General features: G+C 56.6%; 1 protein-coding gene across 1 annotated transcript in view; it reads right to left on the bottom strand.

Moving 5' to 3' along the window:
• Nucleotides 1-6,664: 6,664 nt before the first annotated feature.
• LOC104696062 overlaps nucleotides 6,665-22,592 on the bottom strand; it is an 81,164-nt gene continuing 65,236 nt past the window's right edge. Inside the window, 2 exon segments of the mRNA XM_039559853.1 lie at nucleotides 6,665-9,117; nucleotides 13,346-13,434. Of these exon segments, the coding sequence (XP_039415787.1) occupies nucleotides 8,891-9,117; nucleotides 13,346-13,434 (316 nt within the window). The 3' untranslated portion in view covers nucleotides 6,665-8,890.

The raw sequence follows: 22,592 nt of genomic DNA, 5'->3' as shown, positions 1-22,592 counted from the left end.
GCTGTGGTGGGCTGGGCACTGCCACCACATCCCTGGAGAAGGCTGGAAATCCTGTTTCCTGCTCCAAAAATCCACCGTGGCACACCAGGTGTGGTGTCTCAGAGCCCAGACACAGGCTCTGGGGCATGGAGGTGTCCCCGCTGCCCAGATGTCACCAGGGCTGAAGGCCAGGTGGGTGGGAAGTGGGGAGGACAGGACCCTTGGCACGATGAATATTCCCCAGGGACACACCAGCAAGCAGAGCCCTGGTCACACTGGTCAAGCCTTTTTGTCCCCGAGGGTGTGCACACCTGTGTGACAGCTCTGTGACAGCAGTGTCCCTCCTGGTGACCCCCAGAGGCTGCCCCTGCCCTCGCAGTCACACGAGGAGCCCCAGCCCAGCCCCCGGCTGAGTTTAGAGGTCAAAGCAGCCAGAACTGGGCCAGGCTGCCGCTCCCTGCTGCTCTGCTGGGATGAAGGACACCTTCTCCCAGATGGCCACTTTGGCGGGACAACTGTTCGTCCACGTGGCCCTGGCTTGGTGGCACAGGAGGGGTTTGTCCTTGGGACAGGTTCTGCCCAGGGGCTGGAGCCGAGGGCACAGGGACATCCCAGCTCGGGCCGTGCTCCTGCTGCTGGGGCTGAGTGCTCCTTGCAGCAGCTCTTCTGCTGCCCAGGTCCTGCTGGCACCTCATGGTGGGTGCTCCAAGGGGTGTCCAAACCCTGCTGTGGCCAACCCTGAGCCCTCCTGCCCGCCCGTGCTGTCTTTACCCCCTGCCCGTGGTGGGGAGCAGCCCTGTCCCCCCTCCCTGCCACCAGCACAGCCACCAGCCAGGTCCGTGTCCCAAAATGTCCCTGCCTCTTCCCCAGCCCCCTTTCCTCTCTGAGGTGTCCCCGTTGCTGCAGAGGTGTGGGATGGAGCCAGCTGGACAGCACTGGCTCCACGAGGCTTTCAGGAGCGGATCCCCACAGGCAGGGACACACAGGGACAGCTGGGATAATTTAAAAACCAGGGCAGGGACCTGATTATTGCCCTAGTTTGCATCAAATCTCAGTTTGGGTTTTTTTAGCAGCCTTTTGATGAGCTCGTCAATGACAAGTTGCTAATTGAGGAGTGGGAGGCCCACAGTGTCCTGTGAAAACGGGGGAGAAAAAAAGCCGGGATAAAATAATTGTTTAAACCTGGCACTGGGCCTGACTGTGGGGACCAGGGGGATGGAGGGAAGCCAGGCTGGGGTGGCCTTGGAGAGACCACGGGGGTGATGCTCAGAGGGTGGGGACACCCCAAATCCCTGCAGGGCCTGGGAGAGACCCTGTGAGCTTCAGCAGGGAATGCCCCATCACCCTGGGGTGCTGCAGCAGGGCAGGAGGACGCTTTTGGTCTCTAACAACATCAGGCACCCACCAGCACCGTGCAGAGCTCCAGGTTCCACGGTTTTTTATTCCACACCCCCCTCGATATAGTCACTGATTTATAAATTCCCTACGCGTACTGCTGGGCTAACAAGTGCACTTTAAAGCACAAGCTAAAACACGACGTAAAAAAGGATGGGGAAGAGATGAAAAAAACCACTGTTTTAAAATAGTTTTGAAGTTATTAATGGCACAAAACACATTTTCTGCCTGCACCCCAGTGGATTATCTCTTGCACCGCACTGTGGGGACTGTGGGGTTGAAGGGAGCCAACCCGACCCCATCCCCTGGCACCCGTGAACCCCTTCCCCATTTCCCCTCTTCCCCTGCAGTAGACACTGCCCTGCACAAAGCAGCTTTGTCTCCCTCTTCCTGTCCCTCTGCTCCCATCTGGCCGCTGTCCCTCCCTGGCGCCCGTCCCACCTCGCTCTGCAGCACAAGGACCTTCCTCCTCCATTTATCTGGGGGAGTCCCAGCCCCTCCTTGCAGCTCACGGGGCCCCCCCAGTCTGGAGGTGATGGGGAGCACGGCAGGGTCCCCACCGCCCAGCCCTGGGGAGCAGCGGTGCAGGTGCCACTGGAGCGAGGGGCGGGCACGGCTCCCCCAAGCCCTCTGGAGCTGGGGTGTCTTGGGGGGCTCTTGTCCTCCTGCACCACTTGGCTGCTCTGGCCGCTCTCCCTTCCCTGTGCCAGCCAGGCTGTGTCACTGGGCTTCATGCAAGAGGGCTCCCCTCAAATCCCAAATCAAATCCCACATGTCGTGAGCCCTGTGGGAGAGGAGGGGAGGTTCCCAGGACGTGTCTCTGTTCCCCCAGCCCAAAACTGGCAGCAGCTTCCGAACCGTGGCCAGCAGGATGTGCTGGGCTCCGTGTCACCTACATCCCTGTCCCCCGTGAGAGGAACACACCCCAACACGGATCCATTCCCTGTCCTGCTCCCAGTGGCCCCAGCAAAGCCCAGGGTGCTGCCCATTCACGTGGAGAGGGGGCCAAAAACCCCGTGCCCAAACCGGGCATGGCCACTTCTGGGGTGCAAGGGAGGAGGGTCGGGCAGGCAGCACTGGGCATGGGCAGCCCCTGTGCATTGCCAGAGGACCATTTTGGCTTTATTTTTTTGGCTGGGGGTTTTGCAGAGCTCTACCTTTGCCCCCTGTGGCTAATAGGGGCTGCAGGCATCCATGAGGGAAACAGCCCTGCCTGGCTCTGTGCTTCCAGGGACCCCCCAAGGATGGTTTTGGGGGGCCAGCACTGAGTTCTTGGGGAGCAGAGGGGTGTTCCTGCCTTCAGAGGCAGCTTCAGACCCTGGTGCCAGGCACATGAGCTGCACCAGGTGACAGTGACCCTGCAAGTTCCAGCAGAGTGTGGGGGCTCGGGGTGAGGGACACACACAGGGCTGTCCCCTCGGAGCTGAGCCCTTCCAGCCACTCTGTGTCCTAACAGCAGCGCCCAGATTCTCTGTCTGGTTTGCCCTCACCCCTCCTGGCATCGCTCTCCTTCCCTGCCTCTCCTCCCTGCCCTCCCCTTTCCCAGCCCCATGACCTCAGGTTCTGGCTGGTTCCCTGGACCATCTCCTCGGGCACCCAGCCACAGCACGGCTGGGACAAGGGCTCTGTCCCACGGGGAGGACAGACAGACAGACAGAGTGTTCTCCCAGCGGTTCATGCCACCCCATGGCAGAGGCCACCGCAAGGTCACACAGGCTGTGAAAGGACAAAATCCCACCACATCCTATTTCGTGCAGAGAGTGGCTGAGGGCTGGTCCTGCTCCTCCACGTGATGGATGAGCCTTTGGCAGCCCTCGAGTCCCAGCGGGGCCGGCCAAGGGCCAGCAGTGCCCTCCCTCCGCCCTCTCCTTCCCCGTGGTCACAAGGTTTCAGTCAGCAAAAGGCAAATTTTATTCCGTCTACGCACGCTTTATTATTGTTATAAATAATAATAAATCACAGCGGCGGGAAGCTGATTTATGGAGCAGGAAGGGACGTGGAGGATGGTGAAACACCTCTCGCTTCCCCCTGGGGGTGTGTGAGAGGAACCAGCTGTGTCAGGGGGAAATAAAATCCCAGGGGATGTGATGGGGGGGCTGGAGGGGTGCAGGGCAGGGGGGCTGCAGGGAGGGCTCTCCCACTACATCCCCTGCTATGGACACCCCCTCTCCTCACCTGGCCTTTTGCCCCCACTGCCCTCAGTGGATCCCTTTTGGACATTTTGTATCCCAAGTACTGCGAATTCCAAGTGCTTTTGGATGGCATTGGCTGCCCTCCCTTCTGAGGCGTTTAGGGGAGGAGAAGCCCCCGCTGCCACCAGCTCCCAGGGGTGTCTTCTGCTCCGGGCAGGCTCCAGCCCCCAGTGTCTGTGTCAGACCCAGGGGGACCTCTCCAGTGCTTTTGGGGACCCCGAAGGAAACGGTGAGAGAGAGCTGCATGGAAACTCGGCTTTTTCGGTGATTTCCACCCCCCTCTGCTTTGCTGGGTGAAGTCATGGCTGGAGGAGCTGCTGATGGGACTCAGCCCATGACCACAGCCTGATGGAGATTCCAGCTCCCCACCCAGCCCTCCCTGGGGCCAAGTGACAGGTCAGCTCAGCTCACAGATCCAGTGGAAAACTGGCTTGGCTCAACTCCTTTTGGTTTTTTGGGTTTTTTTCTGGTGTGTTTGGTTTGATTTTCAAGGTCAATTGGGAAAAACACCAACAAAACCTGCTGCGAACAAGGGCTCCACAAGCTGGTGACATGGGACCAGCACCACCTGCGGCATCTGGATGCTCCAGCTCTGCCAGGAGCAGGAAGTGAATTGGGGACAATCCTCAGAGGGGGGACAAGGGGGTCCCCACCACCACGTGAGCTGCTCCTGCACCACCGAGAGCTTCCAGCTCTGCTGCCTGTGGAGTCGGAAGATTCCCCGGTCCCATGCCATGGTTGAGTGGCAGGGAGGGGAGGAAAAGGTGCTGAGCTGATCCCCGTGGTGGGGAAAGGAGATGGAGAAGGGGGAGAAGCAGCAGCAGGAGGGCACCAAGGTGGAGGAAGATCCGAGCCCCTTCTGGCTGCTGAAGGATGTTCAGAGCACCCCAGCACGGATACCCTGGCCCGGGCACGGGGTCCCCATCTGGCACTGGCTGGGCACCTCACAGTTTGCTGGTGAATCCACACCCCCACCCCCACCTGGTTTGAGGGGGACACAGCCACCGGTCCCCCACAGCCCCTTGCAGGCAGAGTCCCTCAGTCCCCCCAATGGCTGCAGTGAAAGACCTCCCATACCTCTCACTCGTTCCCATCCCACCTGCAGGGCCTCCTTTCCAAGGCCAGGCCACCCTTCCCGGGAGCAATGCCACGAACCCCGCGATGTCACTCGTCCCGAGCGCCTGCCAGAGGCTCTGTCTTGTCCCCGTCTTTGTGTCCCTTTCGTCAGGGCTGTGGCTCTGGCTCTGCTCCTGTTGGCCTCCGCCGTGTCCCCGCCTCAGCTCGGGAATTCCCCAGCTCACCACGCTGCACTGAACACGTTCCCGCTCCCGCCTGTCCCCGGTAATTAGCGCGGCTGACCGGGTTTCCTTCATCAGAGCTAATTGGCCAGGTCTGTGTTTGTGGCTTCCCGGCTCTCGCCGTGCCCTGGGGTAGTTTTAGTGCAAGAGAGAAGAGAAATGAAATGGAGCTCGATGTGCCCCCTCTCACTGCGCACATCCCGACACCGACACCCGCAGCGGGGACACCGCGGGGCTCAGGGCACCGGGGAGGTGGTGGCTCCTCAACCCAAACCCACCCCTAGAGCTCTGCAAAGCCTCTTTGCTCCCCGCCAGTGGTGACTGTCACCCATCTGAGGGCCCACTGGCTTGACCATCCCCGGTTCCTTCACCCACAGCCCTCAGCACCCAGCTCAAGGCACCCGGGGGCATCACCAGCCAAGCGGGCAGTGATGCCCGGTGCCCTGGGATGAAGCCACCCCGGCCACGACAGGTGCTGGGGTCAGCCCTGCTCCCCGCTAGCCGCGGGTCGATGGGATTGATCCCCACCATCCCCCTGGAGCTGTCCCAAGGCACTCCAGGTGATCCAGCACGGAGGCACCGCAGCTCCGGGGCTGGGGCAGAGGGCGCGGTGTCACAGGTGTCCCGGAGCAGCAAATCCCTGCCCTGTCACTGCCCTGACCCTCGTGGTCTCCCCTGTGGCCTGGGACCGCCTGTCCCGAAGGAGGATGCTCTGGTTAGAACCCCTCGTGTGTGTGTGACCAGGGCTGGCCCCACGTGCACAGGGGAGGAAGGAGAGCTGGATCTGTGGGATGAAAAGGGAGTTTGGGGAGAGGGATGTTCCTCTGAGAGGTGCATGGGGATTTCCAGGCACCTCCGTGCAGCGGGATGGGGGTTTGGTGTCTCCGTGGGGCGCTGGGGGATTAGGGAAGTGTCTGTCAGTCTGCAAGGGGGGCTCAGGGGGTGCTCTCTGTGTGTGAGGACAGACTCGGGGGGGTTTTTGGGGGCAGAGGGTGGAGGCCACAGAGCTGGACCTGGACAGAGACACTGGGTGGGGACGGATGGGAATACAGGAATGGGGGCAGTGCCCCGCACACCTGAAGCCTCCTGTGCTCTGCTAAGAGGGGGGACCAGCCCCAAACCCCAACCCCAGGCTCTGTCTGTCTGTCTGTCTGCTGGGGCTGCTCTGCCCCCGCCTCCTCCACCCTCTCCCTCACATCTGGCCAGCAGCAGCTTATTTTTTCCTCCAAGGTTGCGACACCCTGAGCCACGGGATGTTTTTCCTCAGCCTGCGTTGGACCCCCCACAGGGAGAGGGTGGGAGGATTGTCTTGGCCAGGGAGCTCTGCTCACAATGCCTGAACCACTGTCCCCAAGGGCAGAGAGGGGAGATCATGAAAAGCAAATCAGACCAGGGCTGGAGGAGGAAGAGTGGATTCCTGCTGGTGATGAGGAAGGGTGGGGGGATCCACCACCAGGTCTGGTTCTCTAGACCCTCCAGGACTGGGGAAGAGTGACCAGATCCTGCCAGTGATGGAGACGGGCAGCTGGATCCTCTTAGGGCTGTAGCTACCGACCCCATCATGTCCTCAGTCATGATCCACAGCCACGTCACCCTCCACTCAAAGGCCTGGGGGGCCAGAGGACGGGGCTGCCCCCACAGCAGGCCTGGGGGACACAAGATTGGGAGTGCCCCAAGAGCATCCCCACTGCTGGAACCAGTGCTGAACCACCCCTGTCAGAAGCCTCAGCACAGCAGCACCACCGGGATGGATGGACACCACCTGTGCCTCCCTTTTCCCGTCAGAATAAATACCATTGGTTCAGAAGAAACCATTTTATTATTTTTTTTTTCCCAAAGAAAAAAAGCAATATAAATATTAGAGTATAAAACTTGCGTGTAACACATCGACGTTGGTCTATATGGGTATAAGAAGGATATAAGCATATATATAATATATAAGTATAATTCAATATTAGACACATTGAAAGGGCAAACGTGTTTCATTTCACGTACACTCGGAGCACAGACCACATGGAAAGAAGATACAGAGGAAATTGAAAATACTGATGTCCACAAGTTAGTTTACCGCGATTAAAAATAACACGCCACTAAATACACGACACTCACTACGCTACCTCAGATTGCAGATTAAAAAGAAAATATAAAGACTACGATTCAGCTACAGCATTTCTAGAGGGGGCGGGGGCAGGTGGCAGCTGCAGGGGACAGGGTGGGAACCGCTCCCAGTGCAGCCAGCGCTGGAGGTGGCTGGATCCGCATGAAACACGGTGGGTGCTCCTGCTGCCCTGGGTTTGGGGAGGGGGCAGGGGTGGGGAGAGCCTGGCTGAAAGGGCTGGATCTGCTCGGGTGAGTTACGTGTTAGTGATTAAAAAAGGAAAAAAAACAACACACACCCCCTGGGAAAGTCGGCGCGGCCCCTTCCTGGCCACCCCACGGCTCCTCTCCTGGCTCTGGCTACACAAAGCCCCCATCTGCCTTCCCAGGGGCTCAGAGCTGCTTTGCAATGGGAAGCTGGCCTGGTGCTTCGGTGATGGGCACATGGAGAAACTCTAATCCTCATCCTTCAATTCTCTCCACAGGGTACAAACGCCAAAGCCAGCGGGAGCATCACCTCCTCCGGCCTGGCCCTGCATGGTCCCGTGTGACACTCCCCTAATTATTGCCCCCCATTTTGCAGCTTCACCCCCTGCTCTTGGGTCCCTTGTCTGGATCTGGTCCCCAAACACCACCAGAACAACCATCACTTACTCAGCCACCAACTCTGCACCAAAGCCATGCACCGGCAGCTCCGCAGATCCCACCCCTTTGGGCGAGACCCCAAAAAACCGCCTGTAGAACCGCCTGAGCACCCCAAACAACCTTTGGGGCCCGAACAAGAAGCAATGAGTTTCCCCACCCTGCCTGAGCCATCCCACCCCTCCCACCCCTTCCCCAGGGCAGCCCCGGCGCGAGGCTCGGGCGCTGGCGGCGCGGTCACACCACGTGGGCATGCGAGGACTTCTCCGGGTCCGTGGAGCTACTGCGCTAGTGCAGGTGTGAGGTGAGGGACGTGCATGCAGACACCGTGTGCAGACAGTGAAGCGTCGTCCCCGGGTCCCCTGCGTGGGGACGAGGCCAGGCTTGGCCGCCGGGGGAGCGAGGCTCTCTTAGCCTTAATTCCATAAGAACATTGACTGTACATTATAAATATTTACTGCAAAGAAGGTTTGAGATGTGTCTGCTCTTCGGAGACCCCTAGAACCGCCGGGGCAGCTGCCGCACACCTCGGCGTGCTCCTCATGGAACTCCCTGCCTCTCACACAGCAGGAGGGCTTTTTCCTTATCATATTTCAGGCCATTAGTGGTTACACTTTAGGAAAAAAAAAAAAAAAGCCAAAAACAAAACTAAAAATGTTTCGGATGCAGCTTTGCCATATTCCCTTTGACTCATGCAATATAAACACTTTTTTTTTTTTTTCCAGGTAAGCAGGAACTGAAGCACTCCCTACCAACTTCCAAATTCCAAAATCCATCGCTATCATTGACTGGGGGTGAATTTTACGAATGGAAAATTTAAGAGCGAAGAACTGGAGCATGGGCTCTAAGCTAGGAACTTCCTTTTCCTTTCCAAAAACTAGCTGAAGAGCTATAAATTAAAAGATCCACATTAAAATTATTTACACTGGGCAAAGCCAAGCACAAGCCTTGTGCCTTTCTCGGACTACCTGGGAGCAAATCAGATCCAAAGACATGGCAAAAGGCCTTCCGCCCTTGCATATTCTAACACCCGAGGGATTGTATAAAACATTATTCACAGGGCACTTGTTTGCGTTCGGTTTAGGTTCCGGATTGGTTTTCATCATGAGACCTGAGAGCAGCGAGCCCCTGCTCTCAGCTCTGATGATGACGAGATACATTCGCAGCATTTCCTACTTTTGCATCACAAAAAAATTCACATTCGTCCTCCGGCCTGGGCTGTGGTTTTGGGGGAGTGCTGGAGCCGGCTGCCCTGTAGCTCTAAGGTCTCCTTCTTCTTCTTCTTCACTACTTCTTCTCCTTCTTCCCGGATTTCTTCTTGTTGCCTCCGGCGGGGGCGGCGTTCTTGGCATCGCGCTTGCCGGCGGCGTTGGTGAGGGTGGCATTGCTGCCCGGGATGTAGACGTTCTGCCGGTAGTCGGGGACGTGCTGCAGGGTGAACTGGGGGCCGTAGCGGGCGCTCAGCCCCATCGTGCCATTGCCGCCGCCCAGGGTCGAGTTACCGTCAGCAGCTTCTGTGGGGAGCGCCGGGCAAGGGGGGAAAGAGAAAGGCAGGAGGTTAAAGCCAGCTGGAGACCCCACCTCAAGCCCCAGCAGCCCCACAGGGCGTTAAACACAAACCAACATCACCCTTCAGCTTCCCACAGGGCTGTGCTGGGGAGCCTGGCACGGAGCCCTCCCCCCGAAACTGCCCATCACAAACATATTGTGCAGTCAGACCATTAGTGATGCATTAAAGGAAATCCAATATTTATTTATTTTTCCGCCGCATTTAAAACCCCGCCCGCGGTATTTTTCTCCAGCCAGGTTTATTCAGGGAGCGCGACACGGGAGATGAGAAAGAAAACCCCTCCCCTGCAATACCACAAAATGGCTCTAGGAAGCCGAGCACGAAGGAAATCGATGCCAGAGCGTGTCTGATGGTCCAGATCTGGGAGGAGGGGGAGGGGAAGGCAAATTCATTCCTGTCGCTATGCAAAGCTCCAGCACGGAGCGAGCAAGCACGGGAGTGGGGAGGGGCACGGGGCCCCCCCGGGATGCCGGGGCTCTGCTGGATGGTGGAGGCCAGATGGAGATGGGGGGATGTGTGGAGGCAGGGGGAGGAATGAGCACGGGGGGATGGCAGGGCTCAAGGGATGCTGTTGCCATGAGCTGCTGCAGGATCTGCTCCAGTGCAGCTGCCCGTGCACGGCTCAGGGTGGGATCCTTGCACAGCCCTGCTCAGAAATGGTTTGCTGAAGCTCAGCCTTTGTGTGAGATCCCGTGGCTCCCATCTCAGCCTTTAACTGCCTCACGCTGGGGCCAGGCTCTCCTGGAGGCCGGAGACACCCAGCAAGGGCACCCAAAGCGCCCGAGGCAGCGCCCAGGGGTGCTGCTCCCTCCCTTCGCAGGCAGCGAGATTGTGGGAACAAAGAAAACCAATGAGCAGAGATGGTGGGCTGGGTCCCCTCGTCTTTCTCCTCACTCCAAACCGGCTCTGTGCACGCCTCCGTGTTGCCTTTGCTTTTCCCTATGCAGATGGAGGTGGCTAAGCCAGCCAGAAAGCTGGACAAAGAGCTGGACCACATCCCACCATCCCGCTGAAATATGGCTGTGTACACGTTCCCTTTGCAGGGGTCGGAAGGATGAAGCAACTGCAGTTGGAAAAGTTGCAGCTGCTCTGGTGGGGCAGGCGAAGAGGAAAACACAGCGAGGCTGAAAACAGGCACGATACTGTGCAGCGGGGCGGGGGCCGTGGCGAGCAAACACAGCGACCGAGCACGGGGAAATGCCTTTCACTTCCCGCTCTGGAAGCATTCACCGCAGGAGAATTCTTCCAGAGTCCCCGTGAAATGGGTTCCAGACCTAGCAGGGCTTGGAGGTCCTCGGGCTGGGGAGATGTGTGTCTGTAATTAGTGACATTTATTGCTAATCCTCGCTCACCTCAGCAGCAGCTTATTTCATTGGCAACCAACTCAAGCTCACACCATGGAGGTGTCACAAATGGTCCCTGTGGGATGGGATGGGATGACTGGAGATGTGCAGGGACCATCCCACAGGTGAACGACAGCCTCCAGCCATGGGGAGGATTGTTTTATCTGCACTGTCCCAGCTGGGGTCAGCCCAGTGAGAGGCTGGGTGGACTTTCCAAGTCCACCTTCTCCTCCCTGGCTATTGCTGCCCTGTGTCCCTCTGGGGCCGTCCCAGACACACCAGGGCTCTGGGGCTGCCAGCACCACCCAAGTCCCCATGAATTAATTTGCAGTCTCAGCACAGCTTTCACCAGGGAGAAAAAGGCACTGGTGAAGTTCCCAGCCTGCCAGTCGGTGCCGGGTGAGGGTGACCGGCTGTTTCTAGGTAACACTGACATTAAGGCTGAAAAGAAGAGGGAACAGGAACAATAGAGGGTTATAAATGGGCACCGAGGTGCTCTTGCCAAGCAAAGCACTTCAGCTCTTGTTGCTGCAAAGGTCATGCTCAGCCTCTACCAGCAGCCTGTCATCATCCCAAACGGTCCTGAGGAGGAAAACAAGAATTTGGGCTTCGGCAAAAATAACCAGCGAGTGGCTCCATCGCCCCCGTGGGCAGAGGCGAGGCCGGGGGCAGCCCCAGAGCAGGTGTTGCTGCAGCTGCTGGTGGGGCTTTCAGGAGACCCAATATAGGGTGTCTGCCCCTGGCTGGGGGGACAAGGACCTCCCTGGGCTGCCTTTCTGTCTGCTCTCCCGCCATCCCATGGCACCTCTATAAATTCTCACTGGCAGCCAGAGTATTTTAAGGACAGGATGTCTGCCCTTGAGTGTCTGCTGTCCTGGAGCATCTGCGCCCCTTGGGCCGTCCTCGCAGCTGCCTCTGCCCATTCAGATGGCTCAAGACACTGGCTTTTCATATTGTTCCCAGTTGCAAGGGAGGAAGACCCTGTGGAAGGATGGCTGGGAAGGGAGACAGAAGCTCTACAGCAAGGTTACAGCCCTGGGGGAAAAATCAGGTCCCCAGGTAGTCTTGAGTTGTGGTGGTGATTTAACCATTGGGAAAGGGATTTAATCCTCCAAAGACTGGATCGTGCAGGCTTGGCGTGGCAGGGCCAGCGCTGCCTCTTGCTGAAGCCAAGGATAAGCCCTGCTCCAGGGTTGGGATGCATCCAGGGCATCACCTGTGTCACTGTGTCCCACCTGTCACCCCGAAGCTCAAACAGAGCTCAGTGGGTGACGGTAAAAGATAAGGATTCTTTAAATGACCAGGAAATCACACCCAGGGATGGGTAGCACAAAGCTTAATGGGCAATTAGCGCTGCCCCTAATCAAAGCCTGCTGCAATCAACACTATTGGATAAAGAGAGAGCAGAAAGGGGGGACAGAGAACAGAGGTGACACAAAAACACTGTGCTGGAAGAAAAAAACGTGTGCTGTGTCCCCATGCACACATCCAGCACAGAACGGGGCCTGATAAGAATGGATAAGGGAAAGCCATTACCTGGAGGAGGGATTTGATTTCCATTGACCCCCCTGGACAGACTGGAGCCCTGGGAGAGGTGAGGACTGTGTGGGACTCGTGGACTGGGGGAGGTTTGCTGCACTAGGGCCCGGGGCTCCGTGGAAGTCGGTGCTTAACCTGGAAGGGACCCGCTTAGCTCTGATCCCGGGGATGGCTGGAGCAGCAGCCAGAAAAACAGCTTTATTTACCAGCAAGGAAACCGGATCTGGAGACACTGGGTGATGATAACCACGTGCAACCCCAAGGGCTATTTTTCCACGGTCGTTTCTCAGAGCAAAGACACATTTTCACGTTGTTTCTTTCTCTTGAGTGTAAACAACTCCCTTGCCCCAGACCTTCGTTCCCGTCCCCAGCCACGGCAGCTGTCTCCAGGCTGCCTGGTGTCTGCGGAGCAGCGAAGTTCAGCTGCAGCAGCTTTCCAAGAAAGCAGCACCAAAGCCATTCCTCCTCCCTCGGATTCCTTCCCTCCCGACAGCTCAAAGGAAACATCCTAAGCATTTTGCGCAGGGTTTTATGGCTGTGCTTCTATTTTTAAATCAAGGGGGGAAAGACTTGGAGGTATTTATAAATAAAGGCTGTATGAAAACCAGGCTCTTTATCCACAGCGCTGCACAGAGTGGTGATTGTCCTTGTTTCATGCAAAGCCACGGAGGCTGGGGGTGCGTGGGAGCATCTCTCCCTGCCCAAGGCTTCTGCACAGCCACAAACCAGAACAAACCACCCCAAAATGACCCCAAACCACCCCCCCTGTGAATACAACTGCAAGGAGGCAGCAGCAACCAGTGGGGGAAACCTTGGGGAGTCCGTGGCTCAGCAGAGGAACTCGGAGAGCTCCTCTGCACACAAGATTTGTTGGGAATACTGAGCTGGGCATTCGCTGTTTCCCTGCTCCAGCCTCTAGCCACACACAAACCTCCTCGCCTTGCAGCAAGTTTAAGTTACCGTGACTCTCTGGAATCAAGCAGTTTATGAAACATCATCTCAAGGCTGGCTCTGTCATGTACCACAACCACAGCACAGCCAGATGATGTTTCAGTACAAAGGAAACAGAATTTGGGTGGAAGAGGTGTCCCTGTCTACAGGAACCAAGTATCTCCTCTGCCTGGAGCCTCCCTGCAGGGACACCAGCTGTGGCATCTGTTGAAGAACTTTTGAAAGCAGCCCAGCTAACCCAGATAAATCAGTCCCACAGCATCTTATCTACCAGCATGAACCCGAGGTGGCCCCGCCAGAGCAAGAGTCAGGGGTTTCCCACAAGTGATGGAGACCAACCGTTGGCTGAAGCCAGGATCATGGCTTGGAGCATCTCCGTGTCAAACTGGTTGTTCGGCCAGGCTCCAGCTTCCTCTCCATTCTGGGAGCTGTGGGAAAAGAAAACAAACAGCAAGTTACTACAGTTCAGTCAGGAGTGGGCTGGTGCAGTGCATGCTTTAAATCCTTCTACTAAACAGCACCCAGGAGCCCAGACCCTTCCAGAAGTGTCCACCCCTCACCAGGCTCTTGAAGAATAACCACCAAAAGCACTTGGGGACTCAGTGGTGCTTCCAGCAACACCTTCCTGACTCCTGCTGCCTTCAGAGGCTACAGCCAGCACCTCATCACCTCATAACCCCACCAGTACGGAATCAGAGAATCACAGAATGCTCTGGGTCAGAAGAGAACTTGAAAATCTTCCATTCCAACCCCCTGCCATGGGATATAATGCAATCCCTTCCCAAAATTATAATGTAATGTCATAAAAACTGCTGTCCTAATGATACCATGAAGATTTTTGCCTTTTCTTTTATACCCCTGTTATACCTTTTTACAGCTCCTGTATTCTCAGCGCTTTTTGCCTACATTCTTGGCCTTGTTTGTCAAGCTGAGAGACTCAACATTTTAGCAGCTTTGTAGTTAGGGATCAGTGTGCCCCAGACCCCAAGGTCCTCTCCAGAACACATTCTGTAAACCAAGATAGAGCCATCCAGGGGAAGGTTCCTTGGGGAGGGGGGCTCACTTGAGCCTCTCATTGGGGAATCTTTGATAGATCTGCTAATTAGTAACACCTCTAATGTGATACCCGATGTTGGGGGATACTCAGGCAGGGTGCATCTCAATGCATATGACCTGGACGTGTGCACCTAAGGATCCTTAAAATAAATACCAAGGTAAAATCCCTTTTCCCCTTCTAACCGTGTATGACTCTTGATTTTAAGACCAGGAAAAGTTATCACTAAAGCCCCAGAGGTGCATCTGCACCCTTCTATGAGCAGCTCCTCTGTCCTCTTGCAGGCTGTGAGTGGATGCACCTTTCAAGCTATTTCAGGCCACAACTCCATTCTGCAGCTTCGTTCATGTGACGGAGGGTGAGAAAACCCCACGGTGTGCTGGGATTTAGGATCATCACGGAGCAGCTGCCCGGCACCCCAGAACGGGCTCTGAACAGAGCCCCAGCTCAGTCCTGAGGAGGCTGGAGCACCAAGGCGAGGAGAGCAGGGAGCATCTGGGCATCTGCCTTGGTTTCCCTTGGCTGTTGGGGGTGCTGAGCACCACAGATCCGCCTGGGAGAACTCGGGGGATGCAGACAGACTTTGGCTGAGGAGGTTTTGTGGCCGAGGCTACAATCAGCACTCTGTGCAGGCTAACAAGCCCCGCTTTCATGTCTGCCAGGTGTCAGCTGTGCTCAGCCACCGCTCACTGCTCAGGGCTGTGCTCCCAGAGCCCCTCCAGAGCCTCTCCACTTCCTAAACATCTCACCAGCTTCCTGGGGTCCCCTCTGCTCTGTCCCTAAATGACCGCACCACTCAGATCACCGCTCTCTCCTCTCCCAGCTCAGTGCTCTGACCACCCACAGCCCTTTCCATCCACTGGGATGCCGGGATTCACCCCTTGGCTGTGTGCTGGCTCCCTTGGGATGAGGGCTGCCCTGCTCTTGCAGCTGGGAGCTCTCCTGAAGTGAGATAGGGGAGGATGGGGGGGTTGGAAAGCCCTTCCCGTGAAGAGACCGTACCCCATTTCCCAGGAAAGTGTTCAAAGCGCCAGGCTGCAAGGCAGGAGGCGGCCTCCTCCACCACTGTGCTCCCAGCCCTTATTCCCAGGAGCTTCCAGACCCTGCTCAGACCCCGAATTCCTGCTCAGACCTCGACACCCTGCTCAGCCCCCGACGCCCTGCTCAAACCCTGAATTCCTGTTCAGATCCCAACGCCCTGCTCAGACCCCGAAGCTGTGCTGAGATCCCAGCATCCTGTTCAGACACCAGATTCCTGCTCAGCCCCTGAATTCCCGCTCAGCCACGCTCAAGCAGCCGACACCCCCAGCTCCGGGGTGTCCCGCTGGCAGCTCCGTGCCTGAGCCCTCAGCACCCCGCACGCTGCAAATGCCAGCGCAGGCATGGCCGGTGCCAGCTCAGTGCCACGTGCCGGGCAGCAGATGGGCTCCTCACACCCTGTTGAGCATCCCCCTGCCCAGGTGCCCCCTCCACCTGCACCCTCACACACAGAACAGGACATTTCAGAACTGAGATGGAGCCACAGAAGGGTTCTTGAAGATCGGATCTGCCACAGTGACCTCGTAGCTGGGAAGGTCCTGCCCCAGCCGCACCAAAGCTCTGCAAGGAGAGAAGCCTTGAATGCACAGGAGCTTTCACCATCCCTGTGAAAATCCTTCCTGGGAGGCCCTGGCACAGGGTGCCCAGAGCAGCTGGGGCTGCCCCTGGATCCCTGGCAGTGCCCAAGGCCAGGCTGGATGGGGCATGGAGCAGCCTGGGATAGTGGAAGATGTCCCTGCCCAGGGCAGGGGATGGAATGGGATGGTTTGTGAGGTCCTTCCCAATCCAAACCATTCTGGAATTCTGAATGTATGTTCAAACCCCCTTTGAAACACGACACCTGACCCTGAGGATGCTGTAGGGACACTCCCAGGTGCTCTGCAGAAAATCTGGTCTTAAACAACTTGTCCAAAGATGTGCAGGACCTGTGCCAGGACCACAGGACCGTCCTCCCCTTCTGTATCCCATGCCTGATCCATCCCCAGCCGGGCACAGGGCGCTGCTCTCACACCAGTTAATCTTTAGAGGATGCAAATAACCACTAATGGAGCAGAAGCTGCCCCGGCACGACCCTGCATCCTGAAATACCTGCTGTCTGCCGCACCCCAGGGCATCCTGGCCACTATTTACAGCCCTCCTGCGCGCCGTGGGTGGTGGCACAGTTTCAAAAAGGCCAGAAGTGAGGCGTGCTCACCTCCCAAACTGATTCCTGCGTGATGGCTGTGCCGAGACTCCTCGGCCGCGGGTCCCCAGCCCCGCGCTCGGTGCCGTGCGGGCAGCGAGGACAAGGTGGGGACAGCCCTGGGGCTGCAGTGACCTGTTAATGTCACAAACAGGGCTGGGAATAGAGCCCCGGGCTAGATCCAATAAAGGACTTAGGAACCTAAACTCCATGGCAAACCACAGCCCGTTCAGCCACCCGTTAACCCCAGCAGCTCCTGCCCACCCCCCCAGTTGGAAGATGAGATGTCCAGGTTTTTCAGGGCTTCAGGAAAGCTGCTCAGAAACATCCCTGAGCCTCCCAGCCGCTGATCCTGGCCCTGGGAGCTGCCCTAACGTGGTGGTACCCAGAGATGGGGGAAGGGAAAGTACAAAAAATACCTTAGGGGTGGATTTTTAAACTGTAATATCCCGGTGGTTTGAACTCTGTTTTGAAACCAGAGGCTCAGGTTCAAGTCCCTCTTTGGTGTGGCATCACATTTTCCACCTCCCAAAAGACTCTTCCCTCCTCTCCCACCCCTCCTTCAGCCATCCCTGGACAGAAGCTCCTCCTGCCTCCGGCCAAAGCCTCCGTGCCCTACCACAGTGGGAATGCACAAAGGAAAGGCTCACCCTGTGCTCAGGAAATTCACCTGCACCAGGACTCCTGACCCCACTAAGCTCCCTCCGCAGGTGGTCCTCGCCCCCCCATCCCAACAGCCCTTGGCCCCAAGGCTGCATGAAGGCACAGACAGGAGAGCTGGCACCACTGGGCCCCAGACTTGCCCGGGAATGGGTTGGGAAGGGAGGGATGAAGGGTCTGGGTAGTCCCGGCAGCCTGGGAAGGGTCTGAGCGGCAGAGCCCAACCCTCCTAGTGCACGGCAGAGAAACGTGGGTCTTGCTCAGGTTGCTTTGAGCTGTTGGTTTAGAGCTGTGTGTCCCAGGGAAAGGGGGACTGTGCACCACCAGCCAGCTCAGGATGGGCAGCACTTCAGACCCCTTTCCTTCCTTGTGGTCTTACTGAGGGCATGAACACACAAACTGCTGTGCTGAGCCTCACCAGCCCCTGCATTACGGCTGTGCCCCACTGTCTGCGGGACACCCAAAGCCCAACATCCCCTAAATGCTCTGTGGGATCACAAAATCAGACTGGAGAGGGGCCTGACTCGTAGAATCCTACAATGGCTTGGGCTGGAAGGGTCCTTAAGGCTCATCCAGTGCTCCTTGGTCTCACACTTCCACAGCAAAGGAGCTCTCTCAGCCTCTCCCACCCTGCCTTGGGCTCCAGTGCTTGGATCATTTTGGCGGCTCCCATGTGGCCCTGCTTCTGTTGCAGTGAGGAGCCCAAAATCGGGCACAGTGCTCCAGCTGTGGATCTGCCACAGGGGAATTGAGGGCAACCCCTTGTCCAGCTGGCTACAACCTTACCAGTAAAACCAGTCAGCCTCCATCACAGCAAGGGTGCACCAGTGATTCACGTTCAACCTGACACCCCCCACGTCCTTTTCTGTAACCTTATTGCGCCCAGTGCTCCTGAATTTTGCACAAAGAGCCCCAAAGCTGTGTGCCTGCTCCTCACGATGCCACAGAGAAAAGCTATTTTAGAAATGCCTTAGCACTGCAAAAGAAAAAAAAAAAGGGTATTGAACTCACTTCTCTAAGCAGGAAATTCGAGTGTCTCAATTACTTGCAGCGCAATCATCCAGAATTCAGAGGCACAGAAAAAAACCCAAGGGCTGTAATCTAAAAACATCCAAAAATAACTTCTCGAAGTGGAGAAGGCACACAGCTGATGGCCAGACCTGGCTGCTTTCCACGGCTATAGGATGGGGCTGTGAGTCACAGCTGTGAATCACTGACTCAACAATGAGCAGCCTTCCCTGCCCTGCTCCCCCTGCCCGGGGTGGGCACACCCAGAACCCCCCCTTGCCACTGCTCCCCACTCGTGCACAGCCTTGGAGGATGCTGCAGGGAGCCTGCCCGGAATGGGAGGGCTGATTCCTATGGAAATACTCCAAGGACTTGCTGGTTTTAATACAAATGCTGTTGATTCAATAGGATGTTTTTCTAAAAACCCATCCCCCATAGGACAGATTTTTTTTTTCCTCTCTCTGATCAGTTCTACTCTACACTTCAAAGCTCAGAAAAGAGCTGGCTTTCATTTTCAGGAACGCTTCCAGCGTAGCTAGAACTGGAGAGAAAGGAATCAAAGCCACATTTGAGACAACCCCAGGGGTGCAGCGCCTTAAGGGGCTCAGGGCGTGGTGGACACGGAGCACAGGACAGGGGCTGGGGCAGGACAGGCAGGTACAGCCCCCGCACGACCTGGAGATGCCTTCAGTAAACCTGGCTACATGGAATTCATGGAACAACCAGACAAAAGGCTTTCCTGGCAGCCCTGCACTGCATCCATCTGCATCCCAACACCGCCCCATTACCGAGAGCTCCCACAGGCACCCACACCAGGGGGGCACTCAGGTGCTTTGCTCATCAGCTATTTTGCAGCACCCTCAGCCATCAGGTCCCTTTTTATCTTCCACTTCCAGCACGAAATTATTCCACTTCGAGCACAGAATTATTCATTTCCTTGCGGGGTTGCCATGGAGCTCGTCACTATGGCAGCCAAAGGCCTCGCAAACATTTATTTGCACAACCGCCCGATGGATTCCTGAAAAATTGTTTTCCTTGCTCTGGAGCTGGAAACACGAGTCACAGCAGCGCCACAACAAACTGGGAAAGTTTATTCGTGCCAGAGCAGTGCTGTCAGAGCCCCGGGGGATGGAGAGGGCAGCTCAGTGCCCCGAGGACGAGACCTCGGCACTCTGAGGCACCGGGCAGGGCTGTGGGCAGTGCTTGGGCTGGGGATTTTCCCGGGATATCCTCAGCATCCTCTCTCCTCTCTTATTTGGGGCTTTCTGGCTCCTATGGCAGTGCCCTCTCCCAGCCCGTGGTCCCCGCTGCTCCCAGGCTCTCCCACTCCGGGCCAGGGGATGTGACTGGGATTTCCTTCTCCTCCCGGCCTCTTCCCCTTTCACTCCCATTTACACCCCAGCCCCGGATGCTGCTCCCACTTTCCCTGGGGCAGCATCCTGCTCTCCCCTCCCCACCCAGCTCCCAGAGCCAGGGGTATCTCCAAGCCCATTCCTCCAGCCCCCTTCCCGAGCAGTCCCTGCTCGCCGCAGGCTGCCGCCCTGCCTAAGCCCCGCTGCGCTGCTCTTCCCTCCCTCCCAGCTTCCTCCCCATCCCCCCCGCTGCCTCCCACACACGGCTCCAGCCGGAGGCAGCAGCAGCAGTAAAATCTCAGCCTGAACATTCCCAGGCTGGCAAAGTGACAAGTGAGAGGGAGCAGATCCGTGCCCGCCGGTGCTGAGCCTCCGCTGTGCTCGAGGCGTGCGGGGACACGGCCCCGCGCCTGGGGACACAGCCCGGGGCGAGCATCCCTCTGTCCCACTTCCCACGACCACGTCCCGCAGCCCACCGCCCTCCCCCAGCCTCCGAAAAAGTGGGATCAGCTCCAAAATTGCCACAATTTCCTGTCCTTCTGCCTCCCCTGACAGAGGATGCTGCCAGCCCTTCCCCCACATTCCCTCGGCTCCGCACATTCCCGGCCACTTCTGTAACGCAATTACAAGGCCTGGAGGGAGCCTGGATGAAGCCCAGCTTTAAGATCATGACTTTGCAAAGATGGAATTGGAAGTGTGAGTGGGGGGAAGATTTCCAGCCTCCTAAAGCACCGGAGAGCTTTTACTTCCATCCCGTGGAGCTGCTGGGATGCTGCTCTGCTGGATGAAGGCAGAACAAAAACCCACAAAGTCTCTAAAAGTGGGGCCAGGGCAGTGTCCCCTCTCCCTGGAACTCTTCTAACCCTCCTGAAGGAGACAGAGCCGAGAGCAGGAATTATTTCCCCCGGGCCATCCTGCCACCACCTGTGTCCCAGACATGCCAGGAAGGATATTTTGAGAAATTCTTTGGAAAGGTTGCTGTGCCTATTTTTCAGATCCATCTCCGCAGCCGGCCATGGCGCGTGCTCAGCTGTGCAGGAAGCAGATGGAGAGAGAAAAATTAAACTAATACACGTAGCACCTGTTAAATTACCTAAAATAGCATTTCCATACATAAAACTGGTGATGAAACTCCTGATATTCATTCTGGGGGCTGTCCACAATGAGAAACACATCCCATCGCTGGAGTATTTCCTTTTCTCCACAAAAGACTTTTCAGCTTTTGTCCCACTTGGCAGGATCTGGAGGGTTCAGACTTCAAGGGCCATGACAAATGCAGATAAAGGGATTATTGGCCCAGAATGGTCCGTAAGGGAAGGAAATACTCAGTTTAAAAGGCCTATGTGATGTAGAAAGAAGCCCAAATACTGAATCTGCTGAGATTTGGGGTGTTAATAGACAAAAGGGTGGAGCCTGCCAGCAGGAGTGCTCCAGGTGGCACAGGGGACCAGCTCTGTGGTCTCCTGACTATGGAAGGAGAGGTGAGTGGGACCAGGACACATCTCTATTAAACCTTCAGCTTCCAATCCCAAGATCAGATCAGCTCTGCAAGAGGAGGGGAAGGGAGAGCAGTTATCCAGGGACAAGTCCTGCTCCCAGCATCCAAACAGCTCCTGCCTGTCCCAGCACCCCAAATCCACTCCAAAACTGCACCACAAGGCTGCAGCCCATGCTCAGAGCAAAGCCAGACTCTGGGCAGCCTCACAGTCCTTTTAAAGCAATGTTTTCTCTGCAGGCTTTGATTGGAAATCCCAGTAATAAAATCACAGAATTGTTTGATTGGAGAAGTCCTTTGAGATCATTGAATCCAACCATTAACCCAGCACTGACAATTCCAGCACTAACCCAAGCCCCACGTGCCACATTTGCGCAACTTTTAAATCCCTTCGGGGATAGAGACTCCACCACTGCCCTGGCAGTCTGATCCAACCCCTGGCCACCCTTTCTCTGAAGAAATTTCCCCTAATATCCAATCTAAACCTCCCCTGGCACAACTTGAAGCCTTTTCCTCTTTCTGTCCCTGTTCCCTGCAGAGCCCGACCCCCCCGGCTGCCCCCTCCTGTCAGGGACTTGTGCAGAGCCACAAGGTCCCCCCTGAGCCTCCTTTGCTCCAGCCTGAGCCCCTTTCCCAGCTCCCTCAGCCGCTCCTGGGGCTCCAGCCCCTTCCCAGCTCCGTTCCCTGCCCTGGACACGCTCCAGCCCCTCCAAGCCATGAGGCTCTGAGTTGTCTTCAATCTTTTCAGTTTCACAACCCACTGGGTCAAACCTGACAGATAAAGCAGTCTGGCCTTTCCTGGGCTTCTGTGGTTCCCTCCAAGGTGTTTGCTGAGCAAAAGCCACACAAACAGGCTGAGGACTGGCGTGGGCTTCATCACTGTTCATGAACAACCATCCCAAATACTCAACAAAAAGGCAACTTCTCTCCCAGGCTAGCCAGGACCTGGCAGAAGTTGGTGATTTGAGCTCTACAGCCCCAGAGGATTTGGCAGGGGGAAAACCCCTTCAGAGCAGAGCTGCTTCTGCACTCAGAGATTCACAGCCCACCTTAAAGCACAGCAGCTCTCCGTCTTAGGAGAACACCGTCACTTAGATTATGGCTGCTCCTTCAAAGCCATGACCTCAAATAGATTTCCAGAGGCTGCCGTGGTTTTTTCAGGCTGCAGGGCTCCACTCACACCTTCCCCAGGCCTTGGGGTGGCAGCTGAGAGCAGCTCCACACTCCACATGCTGCAGGAGTTGTGGAGGAACCACTACCTACTCAGTACTGAACAGGCAAACAAACACAACCCAGCCAGAAGAAGCAGGAATTTTAGCCCAGAGACTGTTACAACTTTATAATTCACCTGCAAAACGTGTGCAACCACACCTGGCACAGCAAATGCCACCGCTGCCTTAACCCTGGGGTGCACTTGGGAGGGAAACATGAGGATTGTAATGATTTCCTAAACTTCCCACAGCGGCACTTCCCTCTGCTGCTCCTTTTGCTCCTGTCAGTGGGCAGCCTGTCCGGCAGCCCTGCCTGGCACGTGCCCATTCCCACGTTTGCCATGAATGAGCAGAAGGCAAATCCATCAGCGTTTATCTGCACAGCCCCACCGGTGCCCTGCGCGTGTGCTTTGGAGTGCTTGCTCCTGGATCCACTACAACACCACACGAACTCACAGCGTAAATTCCTGGGCCTTTCCAATGCCCACAGACACCACTGTGGCCCCCGAGGATGCAAATGTTTATTTTTAGGAAGGATGTGGGCAAAGCCCGCAGCTGTGGCCAGTTGTCCTTCTGCTGGGCATC

This window comes from Corvus cornix, chromosome 13 (assembly GCF_000738735.6).
Source record: "Corvus cornix cornix isolate S_Up_H32 chromosome 13, ASM73873v5, whole genome shotgun sequence".
Lineage (NCBI taxonomy): Eukaryota > Metazoa > Chordata > Aves > Passeriformes > Corvidae > Corvus > Corvus cornix.
The sequence above is the reverse complement of the archived record's forward strand: the minus strand, read 5'-3'. Positions and strand labels throughout refer to the sequence as shown.